Consider the following 12,357-nt stretch of genomic DNA (forward strand, 5'->3'; position numbering starts at 1 on the left):
TGGGAAAACTTACCTCCCCGGCCTTGAGCCTAAGAACCCAACCTAATTGTTGTATGCGTTTCCATTTGGGCCCAGTAGAAACCAGTCAGGAAGTAGCACAAGAGAAAGCAAATCTTTTGGAATAGATAAGCCAAAAAAAAAAAAATGGGTGGGAGGGATTGCTGCAATTCAGAAGTTGAACATTTAAATGTACCTTCTCTCTAACCATGATTTTGCTTGTTTACTTCTTTGGTTTTAGAAAATAAGAACAATTTATGTTCTTCCCATTCATCCACTACTATAAGATAGGCTCAATTATCTATAATTCAATGAAACACACTTAACAAATGAAATTCTAAGAATGTATGTAAGGTGTGATACCTTAAGAACTACATATTTAGCATGAATGTGAATGACTTCAATACAAAACCTTTTTAAAGCAGTTGATGAGAGTGTTAAGTATGAAGTTGATAGAGATCATTGGCTTCACAAATCAGATGCAAATGCTAACATGAACTGAAAGAGTAAACTAATACTTATTTTTATTTTTTGAAATGACTTCTAGAAAGGAACAATCAGATAAATTTTTGAGACAGTGTAATATCAAGAACTGGAAAATCTAGAATCAATATATATTTTGCTGATCAGTGATACACTGTATAGAAAAAGGCATAGAAATGTGATGATGGGAAATATTCTCAGAGGTAATCAGTAATAAGATGTCATATTGTCATTGGTTAAGTAATGGTAACACTTATTGTCCCACACTAGCTTATACCACAGAATCTAACAGTATTAAAGCTAATATGTAATATAGTAATAATAAGTAACCTAGATATCTTACTGGGCTCAGTTTAATTGGAAAGCTTTGTAATATCAAAAAATTATTTTGAGTCACTAATCAAATAATTGTGTTCTAGATTAGTTTATTCTTAGTTTTATAAATCTAACAATTGCATAATTTAAAATATTCACTTGGTAATAACTGAAAACAGGTGTAGATTCCTTTAATATAAATGGTGCCTTCAGATCTTTTGGTTCAGTACATTTGCCACAGGTAAGGAAATAGATAGTACCAAACACATTTAAAAATAATAGTGAAAGTAAAGCAAGACCATTTGAATTAAAATGACTATTTCATTAAATAAAATCTTCTGACAAACTACCATGTAGAAACTTTTTACTTACATTTGACTTCCCCCAGACATTTTAATTTAACCAAATACTAAGAACTATTTGATAAAATGGCCTCTTTCATAGATTAAGTTGTAAGTGTAATTCCGTGAGTTCTCACATAAATGAGAACCAGCCTAGACTAACTCTGCATTCTAAAATTTACTTATTGCTTCATTAGATGTACTTGCTGATATACTACTAATGTCCTATTGACCTAGTTGCCTTGCTGTATTATAGTTGCTTTATTACAAATAAGCTGTCTATTAAGGAATGCTAGCTTTAGGCTTTTCATTTTCTAAGTAAGAGCATGGAAATAATTTCCCAAATACTAGTTTAGTCCTTCAGTGCAGAGTTCTGCTGTTGGTTATGCAATTTCAAGACCTCTTGAAAAACATGGTTATCTTGAGAAAACTGCTCTGGCAGTCTTTGAAACTCCAGTCTCTTCTGCAACAAAATGATCACATTAACTGTATTTCAACCCATAAACAGCTATATGGTTAAGCAATATAGAAAAATGTATAAATAAGTTTATGGATATACACAATATTTTCATATTAGATTTAAATCAATAATAAATGTTATTTTATAATTAACTTTTATCATCAGAACCATTTCTTTAAATGAGTGAAACAAAGTCTTGTGATTAAGAGAGATTTTCTCCTCTTGGCTTTGCTACTTACCAACATTTAATTTTGTATTTCCAGATGTTAAATATGTATTGCTTTATAGAAACAAGATATGTTTCCAGCTTTGAAATATTGTGCAATAGACTATTTATATGAGGTAATGTTACTGGCTTACTATCTATTTACTAGGAATTATGTTCTAAAAATATTATCTGCATTCGGTATATGATGGGTTACAGTAATCCTTACATTAATCTTCACTCTAATTATTTTTACTTTCATTTAAAATTACTTTCCACTTTTAATTTGTGCTTAAAATTCCATCTTGGAAGGAAATTGCTACATTAAAATAATTAAACAATTAAAATGAATTTGAAATTACTGGAAGAAGAAACAAAACTTGGCAAGTTGGGAGGGTCTGTTAACACTCTACAGTTGAAAAATCAATCCTAGTTATCTTTATTATAAGATAATAGTAACAGCATGTATTAACCACTTATGATGGGCCAGATACTTTGCTCTTCTGTGAATTATATTCTTTGATCATTATAATTACTCCAACAGGTTTTACAATTTTACAGGTTAGGAAAATGCTTTCCAGAGAAATTAAATAGTTTGTACAAATGTTGAAGGTGAGATTCAGTCCCAGGCACATTGTTTTTTATTGTTGTTTTGGTTTTATTTTTTTTTGTTGTTGTTGTTGTTGTTTGTTTGTTTGTTTGTTTGTTGTTTTTTTTTTTTTTTTTGTACCAGGGATTGAACTCAGGGGCACTTAACCACATCTCTAGCCCTTTTTAGAGACAGGGTCTCATTAAGTTATTTGGGGCTTTGCTAAGTTGCTGAAGCTGGCTTTGAACTCTCAATCCTCTTTCTTGCCTCAGCCTTCTTAGCCATTGAGATTACAGCATGCTCCACTGCCCTCAGCCTCAGGCACATTATTAAGAAATGTATTGGAGAAGTTGTCATATAACAGTTCATTGTTCTAATGATCTTAATTGACAAGTTAAATTTTCATTTCAATTTTCATTTCATTGAGCCCATCTAGCAGGGCAGAAATAAAATTACTCTAGTTAAACTAAAATTGTGCTATATTTTACATGAAATAAGACACATAGCCATCTTCAGCTTTAGTATTTCCTCATAACTGAGGGAAGCAAATATGTAGTGTTATGAGATATACATGATAGGGAGTCAGATATCTTAACAACTTTATGAATATAGATCACTTGCAAAAGTAGTGTGTACTCAAACATCCTCAAACTTTTATCCTTGCCCATGGAATCTTAGTTTCTTGCTGGTATACTACACTCCCATGATATAATGCAAATATGATACTAATCAATGGCAGAGATTGTAAAAGATGCAAGACCTTGAAAAGTTTATTAAGACAATATTTAAGAACCAGTTAAATAACAAATAAGACTATCATCAAATGAAGATCTTGCAAACTAGATCAGTACACAGACAAAAAGAAAAGAATGATTTGAACTATCCAAGGAATCAGAGATGCCTTGCCCCCTCAATTTTTTCTTTTGGACCTGGGGATTTAACCCTGGGAAGCTTAACTACTGAGCCACATCCATAGCCCTTTTTATTTTATTTTACTTAGAGACAAGGTCTCACTAAATTGCTTAGGGCCTTGATAAATTACTGAGGCTGGCTTTGAACTTGTAATCCTTCTGCTTCAGTCTCCTAAATCATTGAGATTACAAGCCTGTGCCACTGTGCCCACCTGCTCAAATATTTTCTAAAAATATCTTCTTTATGATCAAAGGTAAAGCAATGGTTAACATCATGTACATCATAATATTGTGAGAATATTATGATAGAAAGCAATTATAGGCTAGTTATAAACAAAATTTTGTTAAAGTTACCTTTTATAATTTCTTTTTTCGATAAAGTGTTAAGCATTTTTCCTACTTACTATGAATCTTTGGTCTTCATTTTATAGAAATTAAGTTATATCTTCTCTATACCATTTATTCTTACATAATGATAACTTCCCATTTAACATAACACCTTTGGCACACATAAAAATCTTTTGGAAATAATGTAAGAAAGTATCATTTGTCCAAATATGTAGAAAAATGAATTCTGTGTGAAGTTAGTACTGCTCACAATCCCAGCCCCCAGAAAGTAGTTTCAAAAGTGAGGGCAGGATGGGCAAGCTGACCAGATGGGTCCGGCTTCTAACACACAAAAAAGCCTGCATCTGTTTTATTTATATCGGAGAACATCAAAGACTTTCCATAGTTCTCCACCCAAAATAGGATAAAGGTGGGGGCAGTTGGCTACTCAGTTCCTAACAGGTTATGCCCCTCTCTGATACTACCGCGAGGGACCTTTCTAACAGAGTGGAGGGAAAGGTCACGTACATTGGGCGGTCTGTCTCCAAGGGAGAACCATGGGAAGTTCCCAGTGCCAGATCTATGCCCTTCCTGACTTCGATGCCAAGAATAGGTCCTCATGCATTTCATGGATGGCTTCCCACAAGTTAGAGTTACTAAGGGAAGGCTTCATAAAGGAGATATTTAAGATGGTCCTTGAAAGATGAGTAGGATTTTGATAGTGATAGTAGGGTACTCTTGGAAGCACACTGTAGACTGTTGTGTTGATGAGGGAGTAACTACTGAATGGCAAGGATAGGTAGAGAAGGAACTGGTCTATTAGGGAAAACAAGTAGAGTAATGGGAATTAATGTTGAAAAGTAAAGGTAAATCTAAATTAGAAATCTGATTGATTTACCAGTTTATTCAATTGTTTGAATATCCTTTTCAAAGATCAATTTTAATTTTCTTCATTAGATATATTTTTTAAATTAGAAACATATTTGCTGGTTATAACAAGTGAAAAAAAGGACAGCCGCATTATACTGGTTAGTGATATATAAATTATATGATCCCATTTTTTGTCTCACACACACACACACACACACACACACACACACACACACCCCACACATATTTTAGCCTAACCTAAGGAAAAAACTATAACAATACACAAACTATAAATGACATTACTAGGGACCTTAACTTTCTCAGTTAATGTGGTTCTTTTTTATATATTTTACAACAAGCATGTATTATGTTTAAAACAATAGAGATTTTACTATTCTGAATATTGATAGTGTGTGTTAAAAGACTTTATAATCTTACCTTCTTATACAGAGTGTAGTTAAAAAGAAGTTCTCCAGAGATGCTTTATTGCTTCGTATCCCTTCATGTTTCTCTCAAGGTGAAAATTATGCACGACTTACTGATGATAAATATAGGCGGCCATGGACAAGAGGTATGTTTTAAAAATTATTCAGTTTAGTACAGTAGATTATTAAGAAAATGCTGTGACCAGGCATGGTGGTACTCACCTATAATACAATTATTCAAGAATCACAATTCTAGGCCAGCCTGGGTGACCTAGGGAGATGCTGTCTCAAAATAAAATAAAAAGGGCTGGGGGATATAGCTCAGTGGTAGAGTGTTGACCTAGCATGAAGCATGTGAAAAACCCTAGATTCAATCCCTAACACACACCCCCCCACACACACACACACCAAGAACATGCTGTGCTTTATTCAGTAAAAAGTCGTTGTGGGAGATCTTGGGGAATGAAATTGGCCAAATTGTTACATGCATGTACAGATATATTACAGTGAATTCCTCTATTGTGTGTTAATTATAAAGCAACCCAAAACTCATTTCACTTACATCAAAATTCCCAGTAGTTTATAAGTTGATTTTTTTATTACAGAATTTGGGTGACTAAGTATAGAATTAGAAAGTTTATACTAACTATAATAATTATAAACAAAAAGATAAATAGATGATGAAGTCCTCAAATATTCTAAGATTATAAATATTTGTTTTATTATAAGATTTTTCTGTCCCAAGAATGACTATAAATTATAATTATACACTGAATATAGAATTACTCTAAAATGTATTTGTATGAAATATTGTATCTATCAAGTCAGAGGCTAAGAAATAGGTAACTTCCTTGGAATCCAGTTTGTCCCCTTTCTCACTGGTAGTTCTTAAGAATAACTATAAAATAGCTGAGCTCAGTGGTGTATGCCTATAATCTCAGCAACTCAGGAGGCTGAGACACATGAATCACAAGTTTAAGGCCAACCTTAGCAAATTAGTGAGGCCCCTAAGCAATGTAGTAAGACCTGGTCTCAACATAAATAATAAAAAGACTGGGGATGTAGCTCTGGGTTCAACCCTCAGTATCAAAAAAAAAAAAAAAAAAGAATAATTATAAAATGTTTTGGAAATATAACATCCTGAAATAGAGGGAAATTGGCTGAAACAACTCAGTCTCTGTTCAGAAACAGGATTTCTTTAATGCTTTAACCCAGTGTGGGGTGTTTTCTGGGATCCCTCAGTTGCTACACAAGTGGGGCCCATGAAAACAAGATTCCATCCACCCTGGGTAACTTTCCTGAATCTTGGGAAACCAGCTCACAATGAATCCTAGGCTTCTTTTGTCCCATACTGCCTATCTGTAAGTAATAAATTTATTTCATTTTTCTTTTTATATGTCTCACTGCACTCAGAAAAGTTGGTAACCAGTGCATAGTGAACCTGCTTCATAACCTGGAGTTTCAAATTAGAGTTATCAAAGTGTATATTGCACATAAACTAATGAAAATGGGAGGAAACACCAATAGCATGAGTATAGATAGACCAGAGAGCTTAGGGCAGACCCTGGAACACTCCAGGTAACATCAGTAATTAAAAATCTATGTAGTCGGGGGGGGGGGGGGGGTGCTAGGATTGTGGCTCAGTGGTAGAGTGCTTTCCTAGCACACGTGAAGCCCTGGGTTCAATCCTCAGCACCACATAAAACTGAAATAAAGATATTGTGTCCACTTACAACTAAAAAATAAGTATTTTTTTAAAAATCTATGTACAGGGCTGGGGTTGTGGCTCAATGGTAGAGCGCTCACCTAGCACGTGTGAGGCCCTGGGTTCGATCCTCAGCAGCACATAAAATAAAATAAATGTAAAAAAAAAAATCCAAGTAGAAGGAGAAACCAGCTAAGAATTGAGATAGAAAAACCATGAGTATGATATTGTAAAATTCTAAAGAAAAAAGTACTTAAAGAAGGAAGTCATTGATAACCTTGCTATAAGTGGCTTCCCTGGAATATGGTTACAAATTTGATTAGAATATGGTTGGAATGTGATTGAAGTATACTGAGAAGAGAATGAGGAGTGGGGAAATAAGGTAGCAAGTTTGGACAACTCTTTTGAGGACTTTATATGAAGGAAAATTTTTAAATGAAGCACTAGCTGAAGGGAGAATGAGGTAAAGAGAATTATTCTTTGTTTTTGTTTTGTTTTGGATGTGTGATTTTTAAAAATATGTATAATAAGGAGAAACTCTAAAATGCTTATTTGCCAATGGAAATAATCTTAGTAAAAAGAGAATATGATGATGCAGGAAAGAAAAAGGAAACTTGGGAGTAAAGGGGGATAGGATAAGGAGCAGAATCATGGAAGTTGGTACCCAGTAGGTACCAGAATGATTATTCCATTGTATATATTAGCAATATAGAGTTTGTGGGTGCCTATGCCAGGAGATTGTTAGAATTGGTGGTTAAAGATGAGGTAGTTCCTCTTTGTTTATATCAATTTTGTATGTGAATGCAGAGTCATAGATAGGGATCAGGATCAGGGGGATGAGCATTGAAAATTTGAGGAGAAAATATGTGAAATGACTGTCTTAAAGAGCAAGAAAGTCATTGTATTAGGGAATATACTATTATCATCTGTCAATGTTGGATGGCCACTTAAAATTTATGATCATAACTTTAAAGAGATCATTCAACATAGCTGGATGATTTTTCCCCCATACTTTTCAGTTGTTCTATAGTACATACCCAGAAAGTTGAGAAGGTATTTTCCTCCATTAATACAAGGAAAGGAGGAACAGGGGAATCCAGAGTCTTTGTAAAGCAGTGACCTTGGAACTTACAATGTAAGTTACAACAACACTATGAAACAGCAACTACTAAGGAAACTGAGGTACATAAGTAGTGTAACGTGGAGGGTAGATGGGTGGGTTCTTGGTTTTGTGAATTCAAAGAATGAAATATATGGATACAAGGGTGAGATCAAGATAACAGGATTTATTAGAATAACAGAAAGAAAGCAGAGCTCCCAAAGAAGGAGGTGTCCAAGAGAGAGATGCCAACAGGTGTCTAATGTGTAGGAGTTTTGAAAGGTGTATTGGTGCGGTGAGGGATGTTAACAAGCCAATCAACATGTATAATTTCAATCCCTTATTTACATAATTAAGAGGACAAGTCAGAAATTGTGGTTTAACACATCTGTTGGGGAGAGGAAGGGATCTACTTTGTGGTCAGCCATTGTTAGGGATAGGAGTAGGATCAGCTAAGGAGGAGGCATTGTGGTTGAAACTGTCAGCAGCAGTGACAGAATGTTCTAGCTAAGAAGGAGGTGTTGTGGTTGAAGTTGTCAGGAGCAATGACAGGATCTCCCCTAGTCCTGATGTTTCTTCTTCTAGGAAGGCAAAATCTCATTCCCTCTTTTCCTTCAAGGCCTGTGTCCTATCTGCTTATGGGAATTCTCCTTTCCTGCCTCATTCTCTTAGTAGTAGCATAAGGATTACAATCTAGGCAGAGTGATTTCAGAACCTGTACATTTACTCATTGAACTTTCATATTTTTTCAATAAGGTATAGACTTATATGTAAAGTGATTTGTTTCAGGTATCAAAACTAGTCAGAAATAATACTGATGGACTCTGATTTTACTGGCGGTAGAATATTTCATTTGTATATTCCGACACTAGCATATGACATGGTCCATCTCCTTTAAGAACCAAGGAGGCAATTTGGGTGACAAGCTTAAATACATAAAATTTTAAATATGCAACTGCATATGATTAAGTACCAGATTGTTTCTGGCAATATTAAGGACTTTCAAGGGGAGTACATGAGAGTAAGATGGAATGGTTAGTGAAGGCCTTATTAATTATAGCATGAGCTGTTAAAGAAAAGCTGTGAAACAGGTTGATGTTTGATGATATTCTGTGGTTGAATTTTTGTTGAGGCAGGTTGTAACAATGAGAATGATTACCTAAATGTTTGGAATTAGATATCACTTTGGGAAAAAATACATTTGTGAAAAATAAAGATAATGCTTTATTTGTAAATAAATGAAAGATTCACCATGTAAAAATTTTGGTTTCCTTGTATTAAATATAAAAGAAAGTTTTAGAAGCTAATGTTTACTATTCTCTTTCCTAGTCTCAGCAGTTTCAGTTTGGGGAATGACAGACAGCTCAATCTTGGATCAATGGAAAGCAGGTTTCTTTGTGGAAGATTTCCTTGAGAAGTATGTGTTATTAACCTCAAATTTCCATTTACATCTAGGAAATGATAAGCATTAAGTTCTCCAGACACTTGAAAAGAAAAAAAATTTTCACCTCCCCACATATTTTCTTCTTTTATATAAAAAAGAGAGAGAAAAGAAAAGAAAGAACCCTAATTTGAACCACACAGAGGCTAACTGGAAATTATTTATTTCCCCCATTTAACATTTATCATCCTAACCTTTCTGTTTTTCATAGAATATGCCAATCTTGTTTCCTTCTTTAGGCCTTTGTATGGCTCTCTCCCTACCATTATGCCAGCTCCTCAGCAGGCCCTTCACTAACTATATTCTCTAAAATATATGTCTTACCAACCCACTGGCTGTTATTTGATGTTCATTTATCTTGTTTTATTCCAGTTTTTTTACCATAATTATTTATTTATTTATCTGTCTTTCCTTTAGCAGATCATCTTCGGGAGGGCAAGAACATTGCTTTGTTTACCTGTCTTTTCCCAGCACCTAGAATGGTATTAGCGTGTTATAGGCACTCAATAAATATTTTCTTAAAAGAATTAGTGAATGACAGTTGATAGAATTACACAAAAAAGAATGATAGAAAAAAAAGCTGATCTAGGTTGGAAATCTCAAAAGCGGCAGTATTTTCAGGTTAGGAAAAGGAGAGGCACCAGTGGAAAAAAACGAATAACTGAAACCCTATGACAGGAAATAAGGCGAAGGCCAAGAAACACGAATGGTCTTCATAGATCTTTGTATCGGGGAAAAGAATTGGCCATGTGTTCTCAAAATCATAGTACCAAGTATTATTACAAATGACAACTCTATCAGCAACATTTATTTTGTGTAAAAAAAAAAAACCCACCAGCTATGTAAGTACTAAAGTACTAAAGTCAAAAGTCTATAAAGACCCACATATGAATCATATGTTCTTAATCCATAATATGAATATGACCAAATGGAAATATTTCTTCCTGTAACTATGTTTTCTTCAAGAGTAAAGGAGAAATTCAAGAGATTTTTTTTCCTACCTATAATTTTAAGATAGAGCATATTCATTATTTTTATTATTTATTTTTACATTAGGAAGTTATATTGATTTGGTTCTTTCAGTCAGTACAAGAGAATTATATGGGCTAAAATATTTAGGATGTCAGAAAAAAAGGTATATTAGCATGTATGGCAAAACTATTCACGATGTGTTTATCTGCTGGAAGATCTCTTATAACGCCAATATCTTAATGGTATAGACAATGGCACATACACCTGTATCATTTGGGAAAGAGATATTGGCAAGGTTAAGGGAACCAAAAACCATTCCCCAGAACTGGGAACATCAGAAGTTTTTATTCCACCTAAGTAAGAAATAACATAGGAAATGAATAGTTATCAACATAGTAAGAACTACACCTACAGGAGATGGGCTATCCAATAAGAGATGTAACCTTTGGTGGAAGAGTACAGTCACTTCCAAATTACAGCCCAGCAGAGAAGGACTGGGAGGAATAATATTCCAACCTGTTTCTCTCACCTTTGTTCCCCTGCCAGTGCTTCCTGAACTCAACTAGAAGCTAGAGGGTACAAAAGCTTGGTTTGTCCATAGAGATCAGCTTCCCAGGTTGCAGAACAGAATATAAAAGTTTAGATAATGACATTGATGAGCAGGCATTGAATGTTCAGCACAAGGGCAGTTTGGCAATGCATGACAAAACTTTAAAAATCTGTATACCTTTAACCTCAACAGTTCCACTTTTAGGAAATGTATATTGGAAAATTATTAGATAAGTACACAAAGATGTACCTTACAATGTTGCTCATAATAGAAAACAATTAAAAGAAACTTCAATTTCTAATAATAGGGAACTGGTTGAATAAATTTTGATTTTCTGATTATGTAAGTCAGCTTTCTGACATTTTAACAAAATATATAAAGTAATAAACAGAAAAGATTTATTGGCTCGGGAGGTTCCAGTCCATGATCCCTTGATTGGTTCCTAGGGATCATTGGGCTTGTGATGAGGTAGCACCTCATGGAGGGAGCACATGGCAGAAATAAACTGCTTACCTCATGGACCAGAAGTAAAAAAAGGAAGAGGAAGGTGCTGAGATCCCACTGTCCCCTTCAAAGGCATAACTCCCATGACCTATAGACTTCCCACTAGACCCCACCTCTTGAATCCACCACTACTACCCAATAGTATACTCTGGGGACCAAGCCTTTCCTTTGGGGAACATGTAAGATCTAAACTATAGCACTGATTCAGTGAGATCCTTTTCATTCAAAAATGAAATGAATGTAAATATGCTCATGCTATTGTTAAACTAAAAAAGAACAGATTACAGAAAACTTATACACATGAATCCATTTTGTCTTAAAATATTTTTTAAAATAAAAATTTTTTCATAATTTTTGTATTCATCTTGAGTGGTAGGGCTGTGGATGATTTTTCTTTGTATATGTTGGAATTTGATATTTTTTTCCACAATGAACATATACTATTTATTAATAAAACTTTTTTAAATAGGATATAGACAAAAATAATAATTTTATAATATTATAGAAAGACAGTTACAGGAATGGTATACCAAGTAAATGGTGAATTTGAAGAAATTGTTCCAAGTTCAAATCCAAACTCCCAAACTGAAGTAGAAGAAGAAAGCTTCTACACTCATAAGGATTACAATGAAGTCTTTACACCTGTTAAGTGTTCAGAAAAATGTCCAGCACTTCAGGCACAGAACCAAGGTACAGCATTTGTCATTTCAATTGTTATAAAATATGACCTACTAACATGCATATTTTCACTTTAGTGCATTTCTATTTAATTGAATTTTAAAATTTTTATTTTTATTAAAGATAACTATGTGCATACTTATTGTTTAAACTTTGCCATATTAGGAAAATATTTCCTCTTTCATATTAATCCCCTTTCTGTAAATTGGAATTTTGTTGTTTTCTATTGTTGTTTTGTTTTATTTTTTGGAGTGTAAGTTTGCTGAGCCTCAAAATAACTTACAGAGATTTTATCATAGGTGCTCACAGCATTTGCTACAATGGTATTGGCATCTGTGTACAGATCTTATGACATAGCAATCTAGTATAACATTCAATCCCTATTATGAAGTTATGTTTGTATGTTATTTTTCAAAAAATGCTAAAGATTTTCTATCTTCTCTAATTTATGTGAAACTAAAGCTCAAAGTCTTGAATATTAAGAT

At 33.9% G+C, this 12,357-nt stretch overlaps 1 protein-coding gene across 1 annotated transcript in view; it reads left to right on the top strand.

Annotated features, from left to right (window-relative positions):
- Positions 1-1,893: 1,893 nt before the first annotated feature.
- The window catches only part of SHOC1 (shortage in chiasmata 1), a gene marked incomplete at both ends in the record, with an annotated part of 62,944 nt that continues 52,480 nt past the window's right edge, over positions 1,894-12,357 (top strand). The window contains 4 exons of the mRNA XM_081280181.1: positions 1,894-1,938; positions 4,949-5,069; positions 9,057-9,144; positions 11,700-11,884. Of these exons, the coding sequence (XP_081136307.1) occupies positions 1,894-1,938; positions 4,949-5,069; positions 9,057-9,144; positions 11,700-11,884 (439 nt within the window). The remainder of the gene's footprint in view (positions 1,939-4,948; positions 5,070-9,056; positions 9,145-11,699; positions 11,885-12,357) is intronic.

Source organism: Spermophilus citellus, assembly GCF_964194105.1.
Source record: "Spermophilus citellus genome assembly, chromosome: 2".
Lineage (NCBI taxonomy): Eukaryota > Metazoa > Chordata > Mammalia > Rodentia > Sciuridae > Spermophilus > Spermophilus citellus.